Genomic DNA, 26,278 nt, shown 5'->3' on the forward strand with positions numbered 1-26,278 from the left:
GTCCCTGGCTGTAACTGCTGCATTAGAGTCCCTGGCTATTGAACAAATTCTAGTGTAGAGATTGAAGAGCATTTTCTAAGTATCTACATGCAGTATGTACTTACTGTGAGTGAATGCCCATATAAGTCGGTATTGGTTGTATGACACAAGCACTGACCTGGATATTTGATCCAGCATCATCATCTTAAAATGGACACTGCTGTTGTATAAAATATCAAGGGTAGTACCGTCGATACCGACTCACATGCGCATCCACCATATAATTTATATTTGAACAACATTACTGTTCACCGAAAAACTCTTTGACCAACGTTTCTAAAGAATGTACTCTCTTATATCTTCTATCCCTTGATTTTTGGAGATATTATATGGTGCCCGAGCGTCAAGTCCCGTGGGTGTCAAAAGTACAACCCTTGATGTTTGATCCAACAGCAGCCCACTTACATAGTGGGCTGCTGTTGGATCAAACATCAAGGGCGGTGCCGCCCACACGGGACTTGATGCTTGGGCACCATATAAAAACTCATAAACTTGAGTCTTTTGTTTTTTTTTTGCAAGGGTGCCCTTCAGTCTATCATTCCTCTTAATTCAGAAAACAATTCTGGCGTTATTTACTATTTTTAAAGTTTTAAATAGGCGCCACCTTAACGGGGGGGGGGGGGGGGGGGGGGGGGGGGGGGGGGGGGGGGGGGGCTAGTGGCAAATAGATAAGTTGGCCCATAGTTGTTGTTGGGCCCACCTTAGTCAGATGAGCCCTACCCCTTTGATCTCATCTATAAGTACTAAAATGCTAACGTAAGTGATCTATTTGTCCCCTTCTCTTCTCTGGGGCACCCCCTCTAGGGTATTTATCACCGCTCTTTTTACACTACAAGGGGGTGGCCTGGAGAAGAAAAGGGAGCAAATATATCATTGCTAATCTTTGTAGGCCTTAATCTGTTTGTTACATTATATAACGACAGTTATTTTCTAATTATTGGCTATTATTTACACGGCCATTAGATATTATATAATGTAACATTATGTCACCATTGCTCAGTTATAATGTTTTTCTTACATTGATAAAAACAACTGAAGTTGTGACTCAGAGATTACCTGACAGTTAGCAACACATGATGTATATGGTTGATCAACTGGATTTTGAGAATAGTACAGCCATTTGCAGAGAAAGAGACCCTGAATATAAAAAGACCAATTTGAAACAGATTTGTAGAAACAGTCATGTGAGCATTTCCTCGTTTATCCGCATGTTGAGAATAGCTCGAGATCATGACATTATATTGCTAAGATCAACACTCCGGGATTCTCTTGGAACTAGCTCCTCATATCTTCGCTGTATTTCTCTCTGCATGTTTAAAACATTTGTTGAGTAATTCAAACTTCATTATGATATCTCTTTTAAGCAGCCAAGATCAACTCTAATGGAAAGAAAAAAGCCAGAGATTAATATTGTATTGTACAATAATGGCTAGCTAACCCAGTGGCATATACTATAATGAGATCATAGTGTTTAAACCATAACTTGCATATGAGAAGAGAAGTGACTCACTATCTTTCGTTTTAAATCCCAGACAATGCGTTGTCTCTGACCAGCAAAAAACTTCAGTGACTGAGAAAAAGAAAAAAGGAACAATTTCAGATTTGGCATAAGTTTTGTGTGTGTGTGTGACTTTTTTCCTGAAAAACTCCAATGAAGGTGGAAGAAATAGAAGAAATAATTACCCCTCGTCTCTGCATTTCAATGGACCGTTGTAATGCTTCTCGTTTCACAAGGAGATTTTCTGGCAATAACTTTAATGGCCGTCTGTAATTTTTCCCACGATAAATAATTATTGCATGGCCTCTTCTAAACTTCTCAACTGCAACCAATATCCCGCCACTTTCAATTTCGAGCAGTCTTGCAGTATAGATGATCTGTGAAAATAATCTCTGCATTGTAATTACTTTCACGATTTCTCTATGTTTCCAGTGCTGATGTATGCTGCCAATTACACCATCATAGATTCCACGCCGCCCTGAATAGGTATTTTTGCAAATTAAAAATTATGACGGCGACAAGATTCACATTTATTCAGGAGGAAGATATTCAGGAATAGCAATAAAAACCCCATAAAAATAATTGTGAAGCTCTGATGTCTTTAGACAGATACCCCAACTAGTTTCGGACAAAGGCTTGAGTTGAGTTGATGGCTTTCGGCATATAGCACAAAACTACTTTCAGAATATTTGAATTGCAGAAAATAGCAGGACTACTCAAACATGTCAAGAACAGGTCTGTATTTAGCTATCATTATCAATGTTTGGTAAGAGAGGTAACACAGGATTAGTGTAGTGTGGTCTGGACATGCATCAAATCAGATTAGATTACAGATCTATAGCTCTAAAATCTACATCTAGGCCACTATAAACGGTGAATTTATTCATGTTTAGGTTGCTCCAGGCTATACCGCCTTACACATGGCAGATGGGGGCAAAACTCAGACTCCACAAATTAATGGGGCTCAATGTGGATGGTTTACCATCCAAAAACCTACCAAGTAGACATTGTTAGGTCTCAGATCAATGGACTACAATAAGACACCATGAAAAAGGCCAACACAGCTGCCATACCTATTTTTTGGAAGGAAACCCTATACAAACCCTCCTTAATCGATGGGCTAGGATCACATAATACCCAACTAACAGGTTTGTCATTGAATAACCTGCACTATGTGGATCATGGCTAAGAAGATCATAATTAGATTGCATCATACTTCATCTGCAACACCAATATTTAACAAGACAAAGCCCAAGCCCTGGTTGTGGATACCATGCAAGGAGAGCTGCTTAGACGATCAAAGTCTACTAAGGGTTAACAAAAATTCAGTATTGTTTGTACGCATGCACCAGCTAGGGCTAGTGATGCTTTCGGTGGGTTTGCTTTAGTATTTGATTTTGCCTTGGTTTTGGAAGAAGTATTTTTATTTGGTATTAGATATATAACTACTAAGTGTTGGATAAGGGTTCAACACTATTTTGGATTTTCAGGATAGAATAATAAGAGGAATTATATGATTGCGCATCATTTTCGAAGAGAAAACTACCTGCACCAAAAGTACAAGTGGAGCCCACATATTTAGATGATTTAAACAATCCATCCCTCCCGCCCCCTTCCAAAAAAAAAGAGATAAGGCCAGGTGTCAAAATCCTCAATAGGATGATCCTAACCCTTTGACTAGTGGAGGTTATAGCACCTGACCTGATAAGGATTCACATGCATGCATAATCTCACATGGTACTGATAGACTATAACAATCTTTAGTGAGTTGAGATGTTTTTGAATCATGAAAACTTGCAGTAACAGAAAGAAATGTTTTCTTTAGCCTAAATTTTTTCAAGAAAAAGCATCTATAAGAATCAGACATGTACTTGCAAAAATAAGCATACTAGAATAGTTTGCTGCCTTTACCAAGCAACAAGATCTCATCCATTTTCTGTCCAATCTTCCGGAACATTTGCCTTTCCTCTTCTGTTATCATTTCCCGGTCTGCAGCCTGCTCTACAGGTCTCCAAGCAGAATTAAGCTTCATGAGCTCTTTCTCTGATCTCTCTGTCTTTAATTTAAGCTGCATAAATAAGAAAAAAATGACATCAATCATAGAGTCAAAATTCTATTTATTGACCGGTTTAACAGGCAACAGTTCATAAACAAGTAAATATCTTGAATCTTACAATCAAAAGTTTGCGCTCTTGCTTTCTCAGTTCTTTCTCTAATCTTTCTTTTTCGGCTTCAAATTGAACCTTTATCTCCCAATTCCCATCTTTCAGGTGCTCACATTTTGTTTGGATATCTTGAAATTCCAAGAAAGTCCCACTGCTGCTGCGCAATGTTTCATGAACAACAGACAATGATTCAACTGCCTTTAATCGTGCACTTTCTTCCTGTAGTTGCTGAGTTTGAAGCTCAGTTTCCCTTTCATCAATCAAATTTGCTACTTTGGGGGGAAGAAAATCCTTGCCTCTATAAAGTATAATAAAGAACTTATTCCTTAATATCAGGACTCCTCCTGTGAGATGCTGCATTCAGTAACTCTCATGTCAAGTTAATAAAGCTTTGCAAAGATAAAGTAGTCCATGTTTTTGTCTTTACTTTTATTTTTAATAAATTCTGGCATATTTACTTTAACTATAAATTATAATCTGATATTTTAATGTGATTTATTGGATTTGAACTATGCTCATGAGGATATTGCCTTCTATCTATCTACAAGTATTTCAAGTTTTCTTTGTTACTACTTGAACTAAAGGTGTAGAAAAATTTATTTTCAACTCAACTCAACTAAGCCTTTGTCCCAAACTAGTTGGGGTCGGCAAAAATTAATTTTAACAAAAAAATAATAAATAAATAATATAAGTAGGTAAAACACAAACATAATCTCATAGTACTAATAGGTCCCACAATTAAAATAGCATATGTTAAAGAAAATGAAAAATTAAATTTAAATATATAAATAAGAAAACACAACAATAAAGTGAAGGGAGGAAAAAAAAACCCAAAAGCATGCATGACTTGATAGATCTAGCTAGAAGATGCATAAAACAACCAAACAATACATTACACATAAATTAATCATAAAAAGATGAAATATTATGAAAAATAGAAAATAGAAAAGAAAAACAATAAATTTCACATAAACAAATCGCTTCAAATCTTTTTGCAAACATCCATATCGAATGAACCATGCATGATTTTGGTGTACTACAAGTAATTCATAAATAAAAAGAGAAAAGAAGAGATTTTATCTCAAATGAAAACCCCTCATTATTGTGAATCTAACTTTGATCCATCGATTCAAGCTTCAAATTAATGTTTTGTATGGTTAAACCGTTAAACTAGTATATCAATATAGATTTAGATCATAAAACCTTAAAAAGGACAAAAATGAAGTTCAGGATATTCACATGAACATAACGTGAAATGGACCCCAAATCGGTCGCATCAGTCCAATATCATAATATAAACTTCCAACGGTGCGTGTCTATTTCAGCCAACATGTGTCAACTTCTTTGGGGACCAAAGTCCGAAGTAAGTCTGGACCGAAGTCTGAAGTTTGATTCCTTGTATGCACTCACATAACCAAAGCCCCACATATCAAGGATATATTATTGCTCACTCCATTGATAAGATGGGTTGAAAAGTAAAAAGAAATGGCATGATCTTCGGCTTTCAAAACATGTGAAATATCTATGTTTCTAATGAACCTAACTATTCAATGCATGCCGCTAGGAGCTTGATCTTGTTAAACCATTATAGACAATTACCTTTGTTTATGTTAAGATTTCTAAGTGTATTTATGCTTAGTGAAATTTCTTCTTAAATTTCCACAGTTTCCATGGACTTCCATAAAGTTTCATAATTTTTGCAAGATTGTCATAGATATTCATAAACTTCAACGAAGTACTTCCACTTCCATGGGGACCGAAGTCCGAACCAAAAGAGAAGTTTGAGTTGCGTATCGGCAGCCAATACACCTTGTGTAGTGCCTGTATCAATCTATACACTTTGATTTTTTTTTATTTTTTTTTTTGCAAGCATCAATACGAAGGATGCATATCATATCAGATCTCGCCAATACGAATATGTATCAGCAGATATGTATCCGTATTAGCAGATATTTCAAACCCCTAAGTACATGAGACCTCTTGATGCCCCCAATAGAATACTCACAAACCACAAACTCCTCGACAATTGTCATTTTGCTGGTCCACCTGGCTATACCCAACTTTAAACTCAAACCTTGTGGCCCTCTTAAATGATGAGCCAACCGATGTGAAGCCGTCTGACCTTTTATTTAATAATAAAATCTATCCACCTTCTAATATCTAAGGATTGTGTTCATTTCCACAATCCATAAGGAAAAGGGGGGAAATCTACTTTAGAATCATTTTTTTTTTGAATAGTAACTGATTTCATTAACAAGTCACAAATAACAAATCACAAATAACTACTCCCTCGTTAATTAATTGTACCATCGTATATGTTTGTTCAAAAAGGATTCAACCGGAATAATCAAATTGTTTTGTAGGATACAAATTGAATAATATTCTTTAAATAGTAAATCATTGGATCATTTGAAAAAAGAAGAAGAAAAGAAGTAAATCATTGGATTGTAAGAATAATGCTTGTGAGCATTAAACTGCGGTATATTGATTTAAGTATTTGAAGTATTGCAACCACAAACATCAGTGCCAGTTTGCATGATGAAATCAAGAGTGAAATAAATATACTATATAAATTGCAATATTAACCAACTTATATGACTACCGTTTCATATATATATATATATATATATATATATATATATATATATATATATATATATATATACAGAGAGAGAGAGAGAGAGAGAGAGAGAGAGAGAGAGAGAGAGAGAGAGAGAGGAATTTCTTCCTATTCATACAGCAACAAAGATACACTGCACTTACTTTCTACCAGATCAGGTAATCCCATAATTGCAAAATTAACTGAGAAGCGCCAGAGTAATTTTACTTGCCTTGAGCTCCCATGACATTTGTTCGTTGTTGGTATTTGGAATCCCATACTTCACTGCAATCTTTACTATAAGACTTTTCTCCCACAATTTTAATATAGCAGCAGCCAAGCCTTGAAGTTTTGTGTTTCTCCCTTTTGTAAATAAGAATAAATAAAAGATAAGAAAATGAAATGCTAAAATATTAATTTGTAGGAAATCTCGTTGTGATTCGTAATTAAAAATAATGGTAAACCTGCCCTTCCAATTTAACCGGCTCCATTAAAGCATAATAAATTTGTGGAACAAAGAGAGAGAAAATTTGTATCAAGAGAAAGGACCTTACCGAGGGCAAAGTGAGTAGGTAAGGGGCGAGCGAGCTTCCGCAAGTATGTCAATTCATCATCTGTCAGTTTTGGTCTCACATTCGGAGGGCATAGCCTAAATGGAGTCCTATAGTCAGGAACTAGTTCTGGAAGTAAGTCTGCATCTACAGGCAGAGGCTTTGGTCGCCACCAGTCAATGAAGCGAGGTCCTAACCCATCCAATAATCTGTTAGCCTCCCTCTCATAAAGTGTTTCATTGGCTGATAGGGTGCCCTCACTTTTTTCCACAACAAAACCAGTTGGAAGAGAATCCTTTCCTCTATCTTTCAAAGCTATTTCATTCTGAAGCATAGTCACATCAACTTCAGACTTCCCAAGAATAACTTTTTCACCACCAGAAAGATCTGAAAGTAATTTCCGAGAAGTTTTCACACGTGACTGATAGTCACATCCTCTGTAAACAACTAGTGTGTCTTTTTTGCTCCAAACAACCAAGCATCCAGTCTTGATCTGCTTGATAAATAATTATAGTAAGAACAATTATACAGAAGGGTAACAAAGAACTGGGCTATTAAGAGTTAATTTCAAGTTCACCTAAGAAATGATCATGATGGAAATCATGGTCAATAATCAAGTCCCAATTTGTCACATTTCAGGCCTTGAATAAAATATGAAGCTGTAAAAAGAAGTCCAAAAGTTATTTATAGGCATTGCAGTGTGCATAGAAAATTCAACCTCAATTTGATAATCTATGGTTCCACTTTATAATGCACTATTTCTCAATAGGATCAACTTTTAGGTTGATAAAGGCAGTAAAATAAATGACTATTGGTTACTAGAGGAACATACAGTGCTAAAAATGGACGACTCAACTGAAAATTTACTTTTCTGTAGAAAATAATACAGTAAATAAACCAGATATGCGCCAAGACAACTGATGCAATGAGGTTATCTTTTCGCAGAGGAAAGAATATTCAACCAGGTAAGATATAATTTGATGTAGGACTGATTAGGGGTTCAATGAAGGGTAGGGATCAAGGAATAAGGAAGCAAGCTTATGGAGGGATGTGAATCGATTAGGTTGACAGTAGGGGTTTATAGGAGGGAACTATTACAACTGGTTTAGGGGGACTGATGGGCAATTAAGAGCGAGTAGGTTTATGATTGTTAATAGGGAACTCAGAGAATGTGGTTAGGTGTTTATGACTAAGGGAAAAGGATTTAGACCTGTTTCTTGGATCTCTAGACAGATCAAGAACAGGTTCACGAAAGGTATCGAGGTGGGGTGTCAGAGATGAAAAATAGGTCGGGAACAAAGGTGGGAGAGAGGATGGTGATCGGCTGGGTTGCAGGTGATGGGTGACAGTTTTCTTGGGCAGTAAAGACAGATCAAGTTTTAAAAAGCAAGAACTGAAGTAAAATAGATAAACCAAAGAAGAGAAAGGAAGAAGAGGATGAGAAATCTCTCTAGGGTTCCTAGGAGTCGCACCTAGGGTATATGCATCACACTCCCAAGTTTACAAGGCTGAAGCAGCTGAAATCTCATTCAAAATTCTATATCTCAAGGCAAAACAAAACCCATGACCGAGTCAGTGTTGGTTGTAGGACTCTAGTTCTACCATCTCTCCAAAATATTAAAACTTCTGTATCTCAAGGGGGGCCAAAGGCCTTACATATATAGGCAAAGCAAACCCAATGACCAAGTTGTTGTTAGGATCATAAATGAGTCAACTAGTTGGGTGCCCAATAGCCTGTCTCATTTAGAAGATCTAGGACATACTTCCTCTGAGATAAATTTGTTTCAGCTTTAGACCATACGAATTCAAAGCCAAGAAAGTAACAAAGTTGTCCCAAATCCTTGATGAAGAAGTTTTGTTTCGGGAAATTCATTAAAATGTCAAATTCCAAACATGTCACTCCATGTGACAACAATGTCATCCACAAACAATAAGGGTTATATGACCACACAATACGGATGATATGACCATCTTTAATATGATGAAAAAACACATAACGATCAGCTTCACTTCAACACAACCCATATGAAGTAACAACCAGATAAAAATTGTCAAACCATGCTTGGAGAGACTATTTTAACTAGTATATAGCTTTGCAAAGTCTACAACCTTTACCGGACTACCCCGGAGGACCAAACCATTGGTTGCTCCATGTAAGCTTCATCAACAAGGTCATCATAAAAAGACATTCTTCACATCTAAGTTGCTCCATGTAAACTTCCTCAACAAGGTCATCGTAAAAAGGCATTCTTCACATCTAACTAATACAGCAACCATTCAAAAAAAAAAAAAAAAAAACATACCTAATAGCCCAATCATCTTTGATTAGCAGCCACAGAAATAACAACTCGGACGGAGTTCAACTTAGCAACAGCCAAAAAATCTCGGAGTAATACATGATATAGGATTGAGTTAAACCCTTGGAAAGAAGCCGCGCTTTGAGAAGATCTACAGTACTATCTGGACTAAATTTAGTAGTATAAATCTATCGGCAGCCAACCGTCTTCTTGCTAGGAGGAAGATTTGCTACCTCCCAAGTCATATTCAAGTGAAGAGTAGGTATCTCCTCCATAGCCAAATGCTAAATAGAATGAGACATGACATCCCGATGAGACAGAGAAAAGAAGAAGACTACATAGACAAGGCAAATTGAAGACAATTTGAAGAATGGCTATCATAAGAGACAATATTCAAAATAGGATGGTCTATAAAAGAATGCTTACCTTTATGAAGAGCTATAGAAACATCATCAAAGGTAGGACCATCAGATAAGGAAGAGCTCTATCAGCAAGATTCGAGTAAAAATGAGCAGTCACCCGGAATGTAACATCAACTTGTACAAAGTGTTTACGAAGGGATGGGCTGAAACATCGATGCCCTCTTTGAGTACGAGACTAGTAACCAAGTAAAAAACATGTCATTGCCCAATGAGACAAATTTATCGCTTCCAATGCCCATATTAAGAACAAAGCATACACAACCAGACACTATAGGAGGACGAGAAAATATACACAACCAGACACTTAAGGAGGACGAGAAAATAAGGAAATATTTGGAAACATTATCCAAAAAGGAGATTTGCCATTAAGAATAGAAATGGCATAGGTTAATAAAACACATGTTGCAAGAATTGCATCCCCCCAAACGTATGTGGAACATTGATGTTAATCATCAAAGCACGAGCTACATCAAGAAGGTGTCCATTTTTTCCTTTTTGAGACACTATTTTGATGTGGGGTGTAGGAACATGAAGTTTGAATGTAACCACTCATTATCAGATAAAATATATTTAAAAAATGGGATTTACTAACGTCCATCGCAGAAGGCATTTTGCGGATGGTCTGTTGCATGTGAGAGCAGCCACCTCGTGAATGAAGACAAAATCTGCTGAAAAGTGAACCAAAGTGGCTGCCCTCACATGCAACAGACCATCCACGAAATGCCTTTTGCGATGGACGCTAGCAAATACCAAAAAAATATTAGACATGATATCCCGATCATTATCCGAATTAAGGATACATACATTCATACCAAATTGATTTTGTTATTTGAGCATGCACTTTTTTCTTGAATGATCCTATTTCAGCATGCACGAATGAGTAAGCTAGTCATTGAAGTCCTAGACGATAGACAGGCATAAAATCCAATTTCAGCTCACAATAGATTGTACCATTAAAAAAAGAAGAAGAAGCTCACAGTAGATTGCGAATCATACAACTACAGGTCAAATTCAATCTACAATTTAAATAAGAAATAAATAGGAAAAAAAACATAAACCCAACCTCGACAATCTCCCGCGCTCTTTCCATATTCTTGCACAATGGCACATCAAACTTCACCATGGCAAGCTCACTCTTCCTCCAATTCATCTTTATCGCATCCACAACAGTCTGAGTCACTCCAAGTTTCTTAACCTTCACCCATTTCTTCATTTTCACAGCATCACATCTCAATCTCCCCAATTCTGTTTCTGAAAGACTCAATTCGGCCGCCGTAACCACCTTTTCCTTCTTCGCTCTCCGAAATACAATCCTTTCCGCCTTCGCCCATGGCATTCTCCCATCCAATTTCCATTCCCCGCCCTCTCTGACCCGTTCTAACGAAACCCTAAATTCGGATTTTTGAGTTCTCTTCTCAAACTCCTCTGTAGAATGGATTTCTTTCAGCTTTTCTAATGGAACCCTAAATTCGGAGTGTTGGATTCTCTTCTGAAACTCTTTCTCTGTAGGATTAATGTCTTGAAGCTTAGTAATGCTCTCTACGATTTTTCGCATTGCCTGCTTCCCTCTCCCGCCTTTTACCCTTTGGGTAAGAGAGCGATTCTTATCGCTTTTGTTTCTTGATTTTTCTTTTGATTTTTTGGAGAGATCTAATACCTCTTCGGGAGGAAGAAGAAGGGGGGAATTCATCCATGGGGCAGTGGGCATTTTAACACCATTTTGGTGGAGAAAGGGATTTGTAAGGGAGGAGGGGAAATTAGGGTCTTTGTTTTGAAGGGTGTTTGAAGGGATATGGTTGTAGTGAGGTGGGAAAACCCTAGGAAGGAAAGAGGGGTGTTTGAGAGGGATTGGAAAACGGAGGGTGGCATCTGGACGGTTGGATGATGATGGGTTTGGAAGGTGGGGTGAATGTGAAGCGTTGGATGGAGGGAGGGGATAAAGGAAGAGCGCTGCGGGCATCGAGAGAGAGAGAGAGAGCTGTTATTCTTCAGACGCTTCTTCTAGTTACATACAGGCATACAGCATAGTGTGTTGTGTAACAGATAACAGTCGTTATTTTCTTCTAGTAATGTATGGACAGAGACCGCCCCATAAACATCACTAGTCGTTGGGTACCAGACTACCAGTCCAATCTAAATATCTTGTATCCCAACAGTAGGGTCCGTTGAGGGAATGCTATCTCGGGTTGGGCTAGGGTTGTCAGCCCGATTCTATCCGACCCAAGTTGCACCCCTTCTAAATCAAGCAGATTTAGGACGAAACTTGGGTCAGGTTCATCCCGATTTAGGCCGAAATGGTCAGATATCCTTCTCTGTAGTTTCAGTATATTGCAATTGAATTGATGGGGTTTCTGATCTTTTCATAGACCTGTTCACGCCTTTTCAAATTGAATTGCAACACTAAATCACATCTGATCAATTCGGGCAAATCTGACCATTTGATAGCTCCTGATCACAACTTTAATCTAGACCAGTCTCATATTTACGATAAATTGCAGGGTCTGAATGTGGCTAGGCTCTCAAGATTTAGCAGAGAGGAATTTCTCATTCAATTCGAAGTTTTTTGTTGAAGGGAACTTAATGCATATGTGGCCAATTTGTAAATCCAGGTGAACTATTAATTTCATTTGGGTAGGTAGAATAATGCCCTAATCTTCGCCATTTGCTCTTGCTCCTCCTATTAGCACATCTGGAGTGGCAAAAATCCAGATGTTACAAAGCAAAGGGAGCCACTTAAGCAATTTTTTTCCTCAAATCAATTTTGGTAAACCCAGCCAGCAACACCATTATCTAATCAATCATGCATAAATGAGGTAAAGAATGAGATTTCCAGAAGCTTTCCAAAGTCGCTTTGGAAGATTCTCATCCTCCGGGGAGAATGAGAACTGTTGCCAAGAACTTGCCTTCCAAAAGTGGTCTTAATGCCTTAGAAAGAAGATTAATTTAAAATAATCTTATTTGCAAATAAAGACTTTTTGGTGGTATCCAAAGAAACCCTAGAGTCTACTCCCTTACCATTCCCATATAGCATTTGTAAAGGCAAAACTGCTGCACAGAAATGTTAAGGGCAGACTAGTCTGTAAGTATCATTAAGAACACACATATCTGCAACAAAATAAATCTCAAGTATTGTATCCTCCTTCACAAACAGCATTATACCCTGTTTTTATAAAAGAAAATGTGACCCAGTGATTGACTTCCTTTTCGCTTCGCATGTATAGTGCAACAGGCAACATGATTTACAAAGCTAAATATCACAAGAAAGTAGCAATTCAATCAAATCTACATTGAAGGCGCAGACCTTTAGCTAGGACAAATGACCCATCACCCTGACCAAGAACTTCATGAGACCTTCGAACTTCACGAGACCTTCTTGGAGTCTTCTTTGGGGTCGATAAGAGTTCCGAACATCCAATCCATCCATATGGTGTAATGGCCATAGTTGTGACGGTAAGTGGTGTGGTGAATTGTGTGGTAGCCAGCACCCATGACAGGCCACAAGTTACCATGGATGCAATCATGAATGTTGGTAGTCCATATGCCCTCAGTGAAAAAGAGAATCATGAGGGTCATAAGATGTGTTGGGACGACGAAGAGCGCTATAACATGTGGCAGTCCTTGTAGAATCCCATCTAGTGGGTGGAATGCCAACCCTAAAAGGAATTCATGAATTGTGACTAGGTATTAGTTCAGCATTGAAAGTTGAAACTACCTTGAACTGGCAAACCAACAGTCTGAAAGATACGATGCATTTAATTAGTAATTCCAAGATTATAATCCAAGTAACAACATAAATGATGCGTAAATATGGTATGGATGTATCCTCAGTTATAATTTATACCTACCTAGGCTATATCCACAATGGCAAGAAAATCAACCTGACACACCGAAGTTAATGTGTTGCTGAAGATACAGTTTGCCAAATTGCTCCAAGAACATACAATATAACCTATAATTCAATGTGATAAATAAATTAAAAAAAACCTATAATTCAATGTGTATCCCTTACTTTTGGAGGTACACTGCATTCGTTCTGAGCATCCATTCTCTCTTAAATTTTTGCTTGGTAGTTGAAACAGCCCTATGGATTCTTGTTACAAGAGCAAATGTAACATGCTCCCCTAATCCCTCATCTCCATAGCCATGAATGCCAGCATAACTACTTATCACTCAAAATTTAAAGTTATCAATGGCAACTAGCATTACACTGAAAAAAAGAAGCAAAGACACGAAATGGAAATGGGGTGATTCAGTATCAAGATAATTAATGCCAACAATCTAACTTCTGAATAAACAAGGGCTCTACCATTTGAAAACAAAATAGTCACTTAAACCTGCTAGAAAATTAAGCAAGAGAATTCAATCTAATTGGCCATAGGACTTACCGGCAAATGGAGAGAGTGTATTCTGCTTGTTGTAGATGTGGTGTGTTGCATGAAGATGCTTGTATAAAGCTTTAATGTCATGCAACTCTCTATGCATCCAGTAAATTCCAAACTCAACGATCCCTAAATATACAATCAAATACGCAAGATAGGCGGGCCAACCAACTTCACTTATACTAGAATAACACCTTGTCCAGCCACTTTCAATCATGTACTCTGAAACTGATGGAAGAGCACTGTACCAGGGCATGGCTTTCATTGTGACCATTATTTGCAAAAGTATGGACTCATATGAAGGTATAAAATCTGTGCGATATGAAGAAAATGTTATCCGAGAAAAAAATGATGAAAACATCTCTTTCACTACCTCATCGCACAGCCAGGCATGAAATTTAGCATTAAAACCAATAGTTCACCATATGTTTTTATTGATGCGAGCTCTATCTTATAAGCACAAGATACTAGATATTTCATATGGAAGAATAGTGCAACATCCAGCCATTCAAAAATAAAATAATAAAATAATGCAACATCCAAAGGAGAAATTCCTTCAGAGTAATTCCTTTTATCTATTCCTTTTAAAATTAGTGGTAGAACTAATAGGAGGTTCAATAGGGACAGGAACGCGAACATTACACGACTCTCTTCGACGAGGAACTTCTACACTCCCCCTTAAAGAGAGGACTGGGGACGAGCAGACTCAAAAAAAGAAAGATCCATGTGACAAATTTTCGTGCTTTGATATGGTGACATGGTGGTGCAAGATTGGTTGATACAGGTGGGTACGAAACAATATTGGGCTGATACACCCAAAATGCATGAAATTCTTTGCAAATGCCAATGTCGTGAAATATTTTAAATTAGGGTGAAATGTGTTTTCTGGTTGGAAAAGTAGAATATAGAATCAGTCTTATCTTCTAGATTTCTTGATTTTTTCCGTTGTGTTTCACAAATAAGTAGGTAGTAGTTGCAGATTATGTGGAAAGGAATCTTGGTTCAATCATACGGGTTCTGATCTGTTGGGGATATTGCAATGAAACTTAAGCAATAGCAAAGAGGCTTGACGAGCAATCTCTGTAATATCCTTCTATATGAATTATGTTGATTCCAAGTTTATTCCAATTGGACTTCAAGCGAGTTACTAGTACTAGAATTAAGAAAAATATTTATATTTTGTGTTGAAACATTTAACCAACTTTCTCGATTGAAGCAACTTTACTCTTCCTCAAAACAAATGAGTAGATAGAATTCCATTTGGAAAAACTAGATCCAATTGACAAAAAAAAACTCTTTGATATGGACGAAGTAAAGAGAATTTTCTAGTCAATGATATAGTTTGAATCCAATGCAATGAGAACGTGCTAGAGGACAGAAAATTCCTCCATTTATGTGACACAAGAGAGTATCATTTTATTATAGACATTAAAACAACCAAGACCCTCCCAGAGAAATAGTGAAAATCAGTGAAGAGAAAAAGTGAAAAAATGGTTTTGGGTTGCATTTTTACTTAGATACTGCATTTTTACTTATGACCAGAACTCAAAATCACAGGCTTTCAACATCAATCGGGCGTCGTATTGATGCGCTATTGGTCAGTATATGCCAATACGCCCAAAAGACCTCCAATTCTTTGCAAGTGCCATGAGTGAGATTTTGAACTATGATCAAAGGTGTTTTCTGGTTGGATATGTACAATGGGGAATCAGTCTCAGCTTCTATTTCCTAATTCGTTTTGTCCAGCAGGTTTCACATTAAGTGGCTAGTAGTTGTAGATTGAAAGTAGTCATGTTTCAATACTATAGGTAACGGGTTCTGTCTGTGAGTGTTGCGTTCAAATTTAAAAGAGCCATTCCAACTTCTTCCCTATGCAATAAAAAGTTGAGAGGTACTATAAGTTAAAATTACCATTTTAGTCAAACTTGCCGATGTTAAACTAGGTAGAACTCGATTTTATCGTTATCTCATATCATCCTGCACCTCTAAACAACATTATAAATTCGGGCATTCCACACAAAGTAGAAAATTGGGAAAGATGCGTAGGAAGTCCCCTTTCCACACAATGATAAATCTAATCAATCCTAGATTGATGCAATAAACTTCCAAAATTATAGGGAAATATTTAGAAGATAAATACCTTGTTGCAAGGCTCCACCTCAAACAACAATCTCTCGAACAATCTTTCTACCTTCGATGATCACTCCAACCACGATCCAACCACAACACACACAATTGCCCCAACTGGGGCCAAATAGATGATCACTTCAGTGACGGTTCTAATACTACTTGTTGAGAAATCCACCGGGAAAATACCGATCTGATCATGGGTCAAGATGCCTACGTCAATGGGTGAGAAGAGGATCTTTCAATATGAGACGACAATATACAAGGATTATAACGGAATTGATATGGAAAACCGCAAGTCACAACCATTTTCCCCTTGTCCTCTCAACCAGGATCGTACACAAAAGCAACCCGAGAAAAACCCAAGAGAGAAACCACAAGAGAAAACCCGAGATGGAAACTCTCTCTCTCTCTCTCTCTCTCTCTCTCTCTCTCTCTCCTACGAAGAACACGAACCGTCTTCATTATTTTGGCTTCCACTCATTTTCTTCTATTAGTCGTAAGTCATAAGGAGATGAAGTACTATTTCTTGATTTAGTACTCTTTCTTGATTTAGCTTCTCAACTGAAATCCCATTTCAATAGAAAACAAGGCAAGTTTCTCAACACCACATAACAGATTTACAAAAAAAAAAAGGAAAGAAAAAAGTTAAAAATCACAGCGACCCTCCTACTGTCCATTACACAAAACATGAGATCATTTTCCACCTATTTAACTTTTCCCCATTTGGATGCACCAAAAAGTAGTAAAGTAATAGCACATATTTTCAAGTTCGCTGCTTTATTTGGTTGTCATTTACTATTCACATCATGGCAGTCTTTGTCAGCTGTAAATTTTCCAAATAGAACCATTTCACGCTGTTTGACTTTCCTCTCAAATCAAAAGAAAAGGAAAATTAAGAAGCGGGAATCCATATCCCTTTTGTTCTACTTTTGTACTACCAAGACAAACCCCAAACAGTGAATTCCACATGTCGCTTGAACAAAAAGAAAAACACCTAGGGCTCTGTTCGGTTAGATGAGATTTTAGTGGAAGTAGTAGTCAACAAAAAGAAAAACACCTAGACTTGTCTAAAGAGAATATTAGGGAGGGAATTTTGATAGTGTGTTTGGTTAGATGTCAAAGCATGTGGGAGAATGGAGGGGTGTCATTAACAAAATAAATAGTAGAAGAGAGAGAAAGAGGAGAGAGAAAGAGAGAAAAAAATAATGATTACACATGGCATATCATATTCTACTCTTCTCCCTTCTAAAATTTACCAAAAAAAGGTTTGGCATTGGAAAAGTAGGGGAGGGGACAATCCCGCCACATAGGCACCACCTAAGCAAAAAGCTAATAATGATGTCTCTTCCATGTCTAGTAGTCCAATGGGATTTGAGCTAAAAAATGACAACCAAACAACATTTGGTATTTCATATTCCTAGAAATGCTCATCCGTCTTCCTTACTTTTTGCAACCAAACAGAGCCTAAAGAAAAAGAAGCAGAAAAACAAGCTCATAAGTCATAACCCACATAACACATTTACAAAGAAAACCAATTCAAAGAAAGAAAAAAAAAACTCTGTTCAGATTCAATAACACTCGGCAAATCTCTCCATCAATTATCAAACCAACACCATAAACCCTAAAGATACCAACAAAGCCAGAATCGATATCGCAAGCGTAACCACAAATGGAGCAGATTCAACCATTCATACAATCCAAGATCATAAATCAAAGATCCTTCACATTAAAAAATTAAAGCAAACAAAACCCAAAACCGAAAATTCAAAAACAATATACCTTGAGAAAGATAAACATTTCTTTTCCAATAATAGATGTAGAAACTCCAAAGAAATCCAGAGATGAAATAAAGAGTGAGTCCTCCAATGTAATTTCTGAGCCAAGCCACGATAATGTGAGGGAGGGGTTTCCAAAGATGATCTGGAAGTAGATTTCCGAGCACAATACGGTTGTAAAAACTGGTTTCGTCAACGAAGAGTGTCAGATAGTCTTCCATTTTAGGAGGAAAAGTTGAGAGCAGAGCAGAAGTGCTCCTTCAAAAACTTAAAAGGTACTGCTGACGGTTGTAATTGCAATTCTCAATTTGAACATCTTTTATAAATCACATCTTCCCTCCACACCTAATAAGTAATAACCACTCTCAGAGGAATGTTTGAGTAGAATGTGACCTCGTTCACATTTTATTTATCAAACCATTCTTTGGACCTCCAAGGTGCAAAGATAACAAAAATCGATTATTGCTCGTATTTTGTCTTGTTGAATATCAATTATTGCTCGTATTTTGTCTTGTTGAATATCAATTATTGCTCGTATATCAATTATTTCGACTCTCCATCTTCAACGACAAAAAATAAAATAAAAAAACGACACCATATCTGAGTATTATGATTAGATATAATTGGCATGATTTTTTGGGTCATAAGAAACCTAAAGCAAGACCCATTAAATGAATGGTACAGATCAATCGAAGGTGGATCCGCTATGCTGTAATCTGTATGCCACATTATATTAGAATGAGGTGGTGCATTCAATTGAAGCCCATCACTTTTGGTGCAAACCTCATTAACATATCCAGAGAATCAGGCAAGAACTTCCTAGCAAACAAGAAGCAAACTCTAGTGATCCTCCCATTGTACTTGCACTCACTCCCATTTCTCATTCTCTCCAAAACCTCAATGGTCACATCCCCTCTCCCAAACTTACCAGGGTGAGCTCTTCTCTTTGACCAGTCAACCCAGGTCAAACTTCTGTTAGAGTTCCTCTCCCCAAATCTCATACTCACAAAGGTTGGTATGTAATGTTCATCCACGTAGCATGAGGAGTTGCAAAACTTCTTGAAAACTGGAAAAAGTTGGTGATCGGAGATTATCTCCAGGGCGAGGTCTCTATCGATCTCGAACCATTGAGAGCCCTTTCGCCATTGGTATAGATTGATTTGTGGTTTCATATGGATGTTATACCGGTTGTGTCTTGGTTCTTCAAAGGCATGGACGAAGTTCACGGTAGAGTTAGTGATGTAAGCGTAGATGGTGGAGAAGTTGAAGAGGGGAATGCAAGATTCAGAGAGGAGGACAAAGTGTTGGTTCGAAAAGTCGAGGAGTGCATTAGCGAGGAGACGGCGCTCGGCTTCAATCATACTAAAGTAACCCCATTGCACCACCTGCATTCATCAGAGAAGATAGTTTTAAGCCCTTAAAGCTTCTTCCTTTGATCACTATCTATCAAACCCATGCAAATTTTTGCAATGGGTGCGCCCGCATTTGTTTTTTCATTGGGTGAAGCCCACGATTTTACCTCATGTTTTGATGGCGCAGGGTCACACGATCTCCACCCAAGCCCGTGCATAGGATGGGGCGCATCAAAACATGAGGTGTAAAACGGTGGGCATGGGCTTGGGTGGAGATCCCGGGACCTACCCCACCAAAACATGATGTGAAATGGTGGGCTCCACCCGATGCATGGGTTTGAGATCCACCTTATCGAAACTTATCACTGAGCATCATGGGTATTTTGGTCATTTTATAAAACATTTTTTTGTCTTTCATATATAAGGACATTTTGGTCATTTTGTGAGTCAAAAAAATAAATAAAATTACCCTCTCCATATACTGGTCACAAATTGATTGCAGATTTGCAAAATTAACCAGAAGATTGTTTTTGCAAATAACGTAATTCATCTGAGCCTGTGTGGCTGCTCTCACATGCAAAAGCCCATCCGCAAAATGCCTTCTGCGATTCCCTAGCAAATCCCTCAAAATAAAGAAGGTTACTTGTACCAAAGGAATGGAGTGCTGATATTTCTCTAATTTTACACTTTTATTAATGCGTTTTAGAATTTTCTCAACAGCTATCATAGCTAATAGAGAAGTTTGAAATACAGAGAGAATTGCAAATATCAAATCAATGAAACAAAGTCTTTGAAAAGGGAATAACATTTTCTTAACTCTTAACAGCGATCCAAGAATTATCACCCATCTTTTCCACTCTCCCGGATGAAGAAAAGTGAAAATGGTGAAATCATGAAAAAAAAAGATGCAAAATCTTTCATTTTTTCACTTACCTTCCTCAACCAATGGGAGGCTAAGAGTATTTTTTCTCATTTCATTAAAACAATTTCTCTCAAAAGGTTTGAACATTTATTTCCCTCATTTGTTGCACCAACAACGGTGTTTTATTGAAAACATTTTATCGATTCTTAGTAGCCTTAAAAATGTTTGACGAACTGGTTTTTACATTTGGTGGTATGAAAATTCCCAAAGACGCAGAGGAATCTAAACTGTTGCTTGGCATGTTAGATTCTAAATATTGCATGTGAATAGTTGTAGGTTGAGTCATGAAAATCACAAGGGGTTGTATGATTTTGATGCAGGAAGAGAAATATTGAGGATTTTATCCTCTTGTCAGGAATACAGTTTCTAAAAGTATTTTTGTGATCTTGATGGTTAGCTAAAAGCAAGGTGCACGGAATGATAAATGTTAGTAGTTTCTTTTGCAGTGGGGAAGAGGCAAGTGAGACACGAATCCAAGGTAAAGACAATGATGAGAGTTTTTTCCCCTATGAAAAAGATAGGTTAAGGTCCCTTTTCAAAGTTCACTAGTTGAGTCGACCTGTGGCCGCTACACATATGCATTGATTGATCATGTTAATTGAGTTTTGTGGAGGTCAGAATTAGGATAATCTGGTGGTGCTTCAAAAGGCCAATGGTGGTTTGTGGTGTAACAATTTAGTACGAGACAGTAATATGATATCTTCAAGGTGGTCGTGGAAACAAGCCAATGAGGAGATTGTTGGGTTTTGTCCTGTTTCTCATGCAATGCTTGTGGGACTTTCCTAGTATGACTAAGGCCATGTTTCTTTTGGGATTTTGAGAACCGATTGTGAGTCCAAAACTAAATATTGGACTCAAAATTAAGACCCTATTCGTTTTAGATTGTGACAACCGATTGTGAGCCCCAAACCTATTATTGGACTAAAATTAAACGTAATTTTGAGTCCAATAATTGGTAAGGTTTCAAAATTAACTTTCAAAATCTAAAATGAACAGGGCCTAAAGGTGAATTTAAGCCTAATAATCAGTTTTGGACTCACAATCGGTTGTCAAAATACACAACAAACACGGCCTAAGGCATATAGAGATTAGGCTTAGAAAGAGTTAGGACTCTCTCTTGTCATTTACATGGTCTGTCGGATTTAGGTTTTAGGGAGATAATTAACCTGTATAAGTAAGGTTTCTAGCGAACCTAAAGTGTGTTTTGGGGAGATAACATGTATACGTAAGGTTTCTAGCGAACCTAAAGTGCAAGGGATACACAAGGAAAATATCACAAAAGGTTTAAGTTTGAGTTTTCTCTTTGTGAGTGGAGAGGAACGCGAAAGAGATGGTTTTATAGGGAGAGAAAAAGGATAGCGTTATGAGAGTAGATCGGGTCCATCACTTTATAAGTTTTATTATTTTCTCTATGAATGGAAATTGGATATCGTCCTATGTATGTAGTCTTTTAAGCCAAGCCATATAAATCTCTCGTATGCATCTTGTGTGTTTCTTGTTTGTGTCTTTGCATTATCGTTTCGTTTCGTTGATTTGCTTATGTTCGTATTGTAAGACATTATATGGGGCACCGGCCATCAAAACATAAAGGGCGGAGAGAGAGAACCCCTCCACCCTTGATTTGCAATCTAGCAAAAGCCGCCTTTTTTTCACTTTTTGCTGGATCGCAAATCAAGGGCGGGGTTCTCGCCCTCCGCCCCTGTTGTTTTGACAGTGGGGCATCATATAAATTCTCGGTTAAGTAATCAATAAAGGGTACACAGGTAATAATACATCTTATCAAATTATGAAATAGATGTTTACTGCAGCAGTAAGTTTAACTACAAAACAATTAGTAGTTAATTAAATTTTTAGAGTTCTATTATGGGTGGAACACTACCAATTAAAAGGATTGTACGCTCGAGTGTACCAACCTTATGGTACGCTCGAGTGCCCAATCACATGTGGGCCCACATTTTTAGGATGATCCAAAGCATTCATTTGAAAGGCCCTTATATAGATGGGGTGTGTACCAAAAATCAACTCCATAGGATCATCCTAACCCATCCATTTGTAGAGGTCAAAATGGACAGACACTGTTTGTCCACAAATCTGCCCATTTTTGCCCTCCACTTTGGAGGGGTTAGGATGATTCAATGGAGCTGATTTTTGGTACACACCTTATCTATGATAGGGCCTTGCAAATGAATGCTTTGGATCACCACAAAAAAATGTGGGACCCATGTGATTGGGCAGTCGAGCGTACCATAAGGTTGGTACGCTCGAGCTTACAATCATTTTCCTCATATATATATATATACACACACACACACACACATACTAGTAAAAAACTCTGTGCGATGCATGCCTGCATGGGCCGACAAAGAACTGTACGGACCACATCACGGGTTAATCCAAACCGTCCATGTGATGGAACACAACATAAATAGGTTGTGTCCCAAAAATCATTTCCATAGGCTGATCCTAGCCCTCTAATCTATAGAGGTTTCCATAATATGCTGTTCCTCTTAAATCGGATGGTTAAGATAACCCTATAGATTTTTTTATTAAAAAAGCATAAAGGAGGCGGGTAGGATTGAAATTATTTGGCTTTAATGGGTGCCTTTCTTAAAAAGCATAAAGGAGGGGGTAGGATTGAAAATATGTGTGTTAAATGGGTGCCTTTGTTAAAAAAAAGTCAAAAAGAGTGATGTGTAATTCTACAAAAAATCCTCTTATTTTCTCTTCTACTATATAGATATAGATATATATGGGGTTAGATTCACTGTCATCTATCCAAAGCCAAGAGTAGGGATGGTTATTTGGTTATAACCGAACCGAAATTTTTAAAAACCGAACCAATAAAAAATTCGGTTATTTCGGCGGTTATTTCGGTTAACCGAATAGTGTGAGAAAAAGAGGGAAAAAACAAAATCTCGATTTCGAACGGAGGGCTAGGATCATCCAATCAAAATGATTGTTTGAGCACACCCTAATTAAGTTGTTATCAATCAAATGGACAGTTTTGATCATCCTACAGAGTGCCTATATAGCACTTTTTTTAAAAAAAAATAATGGTTTTTATCAAAATTTCAGTTATTTCAGTTATAACCGAATAATGAAAAAAAAAAAACCAACCGAATTTCCAAAATAAAAAAAAAAACCGAAACTGAACCGAAAAGGAAAAAAACCGAACCGACCGACCGAACCAATTCGGTTCGGTTCGGTTATAACCGAATAATGAAGGGGATCTTCCTCATCAGTGATCAGGTCATCTAGAGAGGTGGTAGAAGGGGATTTGCTAGGGACCAACGCAGAAGGCATTTCACGGCCTGCTTTTGCACGAGAGAGCAGTCATGTAGGCTCACTTTTCAACAGATTTTGTCTTATTCATGAGGTGGCTGCTCTCTCATGCAACAGCCGGTCTGCAAAATGCCACTGCGATGGTCCCTAGCAAATACCATTCTATTAAGTTGCATGATTAGATTAATATAATTACAATATATCTAGTTTACATGTATCAGCTTTTTGGCCCTTCAGTTTTCTACGGGTACTAAAAAAACAAACACAAATGCGAGTACAAATACTTTTCTTTATTTTACACTGTTCTCGTTTCGTATTGCAATTCCCCAAGAGCTATCTATGGCTAATTAGAGAAGTTTTAAATAAAGAGAAGATTGCGGATATCATAAAAAATAACATGAAAGTCTTCGAAAAGGAAGTAACATTTTATTAAAGAAGTCAATGATAAAAAATGACAATAACACCCATCTTAAGGGTTAAATTTAACTCCTTTAATAAGGCTTCTTTTGGTTCCATCCCCTCAGTGGAAAGTAAAGTGAAAAATGACATAATATGGTTTTATTATTTGCATTAATAATAAAACAATTAATCTAGGGCATATTTAACAATCTAGAAAAAAATATTCCATGAAATATTTGTGGAGCCAGTTGAGAGTAGGGGTGCAACTTGTGTCGGGTCGGGTCGAGGCCAAACCGACCCTTCCCAAGGAACCCATTTTCCCAACCCGGACCCGAACCGACCTAATTTCCAACCCGACGAGGTTCGACCTGACCCTACCCAACCCGAGTTTTTAAGCTTAAAAAAAACTATAAAAAAATGTCAGGTTTCACTCAGGTCGGGTTGCCAAACCCTCGACCCGAACCCAACCCGGGTTGGGAAAAGTCAACCCGAACCCAACCCGACCTGACCTTTTTTAGGGTTGAACCCGACCCGAGTTACACACCTTTTGAGAGAGAGAGAGAGAGAGAGAGCCTTCCTTTGGACCCTCTCAACTCTCTCCCTCTGCCCTCGCTCGCTCCCTTTTTCTGTCTCACGGTTGGGCGACAGAAAATTCTAGGATTTTATTTTTCATGGTTGCCAAACTTGCCCTGACCCTGAATAATAAATCACAATAAAAAGGCTGAAAAAGGGCTGAAATTATGAAAAAAGAAAGAAAAGATGCAAGAGCTGTCCTTTTTCAATTTCCTTTCTACTGGGGGAGGCAACCAAAAAGGGTTTAATACTTTCCTCATCATGAAAGAAAAAAAAATGCAAAAGCTGTCCCTTATTCAATTTCCCTTCCCCAGGGTAGGCAACCAAAGGAAGACTAAATTTTCGTCTTTCCATTAAAATATTTTGAGGGTTGCTAACAAAACGGGATCCCGTTTTGTAAAAACGATGAGAATGTTTCTCGTGTGACACGTGTGTTAGAAAATGACCAATAGTTTTTTACCACTTTTCATAGCGGGTTTGTATAAAATAGGTATTTGACTTTCCTTAGTAGCCTCCAAACCTTTCCAATGTAATGTGCCCACATTATTTCAAGTGGGGACTTCATGGAACAAGACTCAAGCCCAGATGGATTGAAGGAATTTACCCTAATTTTTACTTAGAGCCTACAAACCTTACCAACCCTATTCAATTTTTACTTAGAGGAACCTTCAATTTACCATAATATCCCTCTAAATTAACCATACTAGGATCATTTCCCACTAAATCATGGAAATAAAACTTTTCCTTCTTGCTATCCATACAGGTAGCATAAGTAAAAATGAAATTACTGACGTTCTTCAGATAAGGCTCGGTAAAAATGGACGCAAAATGTGTTTTATGTTCAATTTTACAACATAAAAAAAAATTTACGCCCATTTTTACATCGAAAGAAACGGAGCCTAAATGGAAAAGAAAACTCAAATGAAGTGAAACGATGCAAGAAACTAAGAAACAAGGAAAGAATCTGACCTTACTGGGAATCCTTCTTCCATGAAAAACAGAAGTGTCAGGCACTGGTTCATTGAAAGAGGGATGCGAGTGCACGTAAACTGAGTAAAACCCTTGATTTCCTTTGAAGAATTCCTCCCACAAAGGAACTAAAGGAAGAGAACCCTTTGTCAAGAACATGAAGGCAACTTTAGGAATCCGGTGATAAGGGAATTCAGGTATCCGTGGGACCATCGACGCTCGCCATAGCAATTCCTCATCATCCATCTGGTGATGTACATAGGACCCATGTGGTACGAAAGATGGTGGAGAAGGTTGTGAAGGAGGGAAAGAGAATTGGGTTGTTTTTGAATTGATTGGGGAGCTGTTGAGATAAGAAGTTGTTATGGTTCCAATTATCAAACCAAAGCCAAAGAGGAGGAGATAAGAGAAAAGGTTTAGGAATTTTAATTGGCAATTGAAGAGATGTGGAGCAGAGGGAGCTGGGCATTCTTCTTCTTTCTGCTGATTTTTCATTTTCCTAACGAGAGGGAGAGACAGAGACAGAGAGACTTAGCTTTACCATAGAGGGACTTGGCTTTATTATATAGACTTTCAAGACGAAATGAGAAAGTTTTTACTTGAAGGTGGTGTTCTTTTTCTCTTCTATTTATAAGATGTGTGATAGTTCACAAATTGGTGATCTCTAGTTTATAAAATGGTGGGCTCCACCCTGGATTGCTGCATTTGGGTGATCCCAAACATTCGATCAGAAATTAACAACTTTTTCATCATGCTTGATCAACGGTCTAGAATCCTTTGATGACGGAGGGCTGACTTTTGAGAGATTCCTATCACTAAATAAGACTTATGTATGCATTGGCGATTGGGGGGGGGGGGGGCTATTAATTCTGGTGGTGCAGCATGCATGCTATCTATCTTTGTCCCTTTCTATGAACAGTAGTTGG

At 37.7% G+C, this 26,278-nt stretch overlaps 3 protein-coding genes across 4 annotated transcripts; all 3 read right to left on the reverse strand.

The window, feature by feature from the left end:
* Window positions 1–962: 962 nt before the first annotated feature.
* CRS1 (maize chloroplast splicing factor-like protein) lies at window positions 963–11,616 on the reverse strand. Its single transcript, XM_077397130.1, has 8 exons — window positions 10,635–11,616; window positions 6,856–7,345; window positions 6,534–6,664; window positions 3,712–4,056; window positions 3,449–3,605; window positions 1,723–2,015; window positions 1,550–1,609; window positions 963–1,345 (listed from the first exon to the last, which is right to left on the reverse strand). Exons 1-8 carry the CDS (start codon window positions 11,529–11,531, stop codon window positions 1,268–1,270), a joined length of 2,451 nt encoding a protein of 816 aa, XP_077253245.1. The 5' UTR covers window positions 11,532–11,616; the 3' UTR covers window positions 963–1,267.
* Window positions 11,617–12,710: 1,094 nt separating this feature from the next.
* On the reverse strand, window positions 12,711–18,080 carry LOC143892488 (delta(7)-sterol-C5(6)-desaturase-like). Its single transcript, XM_077397133.1, has 3 exons — window positions 17,860–18,080; window positions 13,957–14,262; window positions 12,711–13,224 (listed from the first exon to the last, which is right to left on the reverse strand). The coding sequence occupies exons 1-3, from the start codon at window positions 18,074–18,076 to the stop codon at window positions 12,932–12,934; spliced, it is 816 nt and encodes a 271-aa protein (XP_077253248.1). The 5' UTR covers window positions 18,077–18,080; the 3' UTR covers window positions 12,711–12,931.
* A 50-nt stretch (window positions 18,081–18,130) lies between these two features.
* On the reverse strand, window positions 18,131–25,923 carry LOC143892487 (glycosyltransferase BC10-like). 2 transcript variants are annotated; one of them, XM_077397132.1, is made up of 2 exons: window positions 19,677–21,006; window positions 18,131–19,240 (listed from the first exon to the last, which is right to left on the reverse strand). In XM_077397132.1, exons 1-2 carry the CDS (start codon window positions 20,013–20,015, stop codon window positions 18,608–18,610), a joined length of 972 nt encoding a protein of 323 aa, XP_077253247.1. In that variant the 5' UTR covers window positions 20,016–21,006; the 3' UTR covers window positions 18,131–18,607. The 2 variants fall into 2 exon arrangements, with proteins under 2 accessions (XP_077253247.1, XP_077253246.1); XM_077397131.1 differs by lacking the exon at window positions 19,677–21,006 and adding an exon at window positions 25,353–25,923 and having other exon boundaries at window positions 18,176–19,240.
* Between the last annotated feature and the right edge of the window lie 355 nt (window positions 25,924–26,278).

Source organism: Tasmannia lanceolata, unplaced genomic scaffold (assembly GCF_043159265.1).
Source record: "Tasmannia lanceolata isolate RefF3 unplaced genomic scaffold, GAP_Taslan_0.1 ptg000015l, whole genome shotgun sequence".
NCBI lineage: Eukaryota > Viridiplantae > Streptophyta > Magnoliopsida > Canellales > Winteraceae > Tasmannia > Tasmannia lanceolata.

Coding starts and splice junctions, on each gene's coding strand:
- LOC143892487 (XM_077397131.1), bottom strand. CDS start 25,847: ATGAAAAATCAGCAGAAAGAAGAAGAATGCCCAGCTCCCTCTGCTCCA. Junction 19,241..25,352: donor GAAGAAGGATTCCCAGTAAG/GTCAGATTCTTT, acceptor TGATGAATGCAG/GTGGTGCAATGGGGTTACTT.
- LOC143892488 (XM_077397133.1), bottom strand. CDS start 18,076: ATGGAAGACTATCTGACACTCTTCGTTGACGAAACCAGTTTTTACAAC. Junction 14,263..17,859: donor AAATGTTTATCTTTCTCAAG/GTATATTGTTTT, acceptor CATATCGCACAG/ATTTTATACCTTCATATGAG. Junction 13,225..13,956: donor TACACTCTCTCCATTTGCCG/GTAAGTCCTATG, acceptor AATTCCTTTTAG/GGTTGGCATTCCACCCACTA.
- CRS1 (XM_077397130.1), bottom strand. CDS start 11,531: ATGCCCGCAGCGCTCTTCCTTTATCCCCTCCCTCCATCCAACGCTTCA. Junction 4,057..6,533: donor AAATGTCATGGGAGCTCAAG/GCAAGTAAAATT, acceptor TACTGAATGCAG/CATCTCACAGGAGGAGTCCT. Junction 2,016..3,448: donor GGATGAGATCTTGTTGCTTG/GTAAAGGCAGCA, acceptor ATACCTATTCAG/GGCGGCGTGGAATCTATGAT.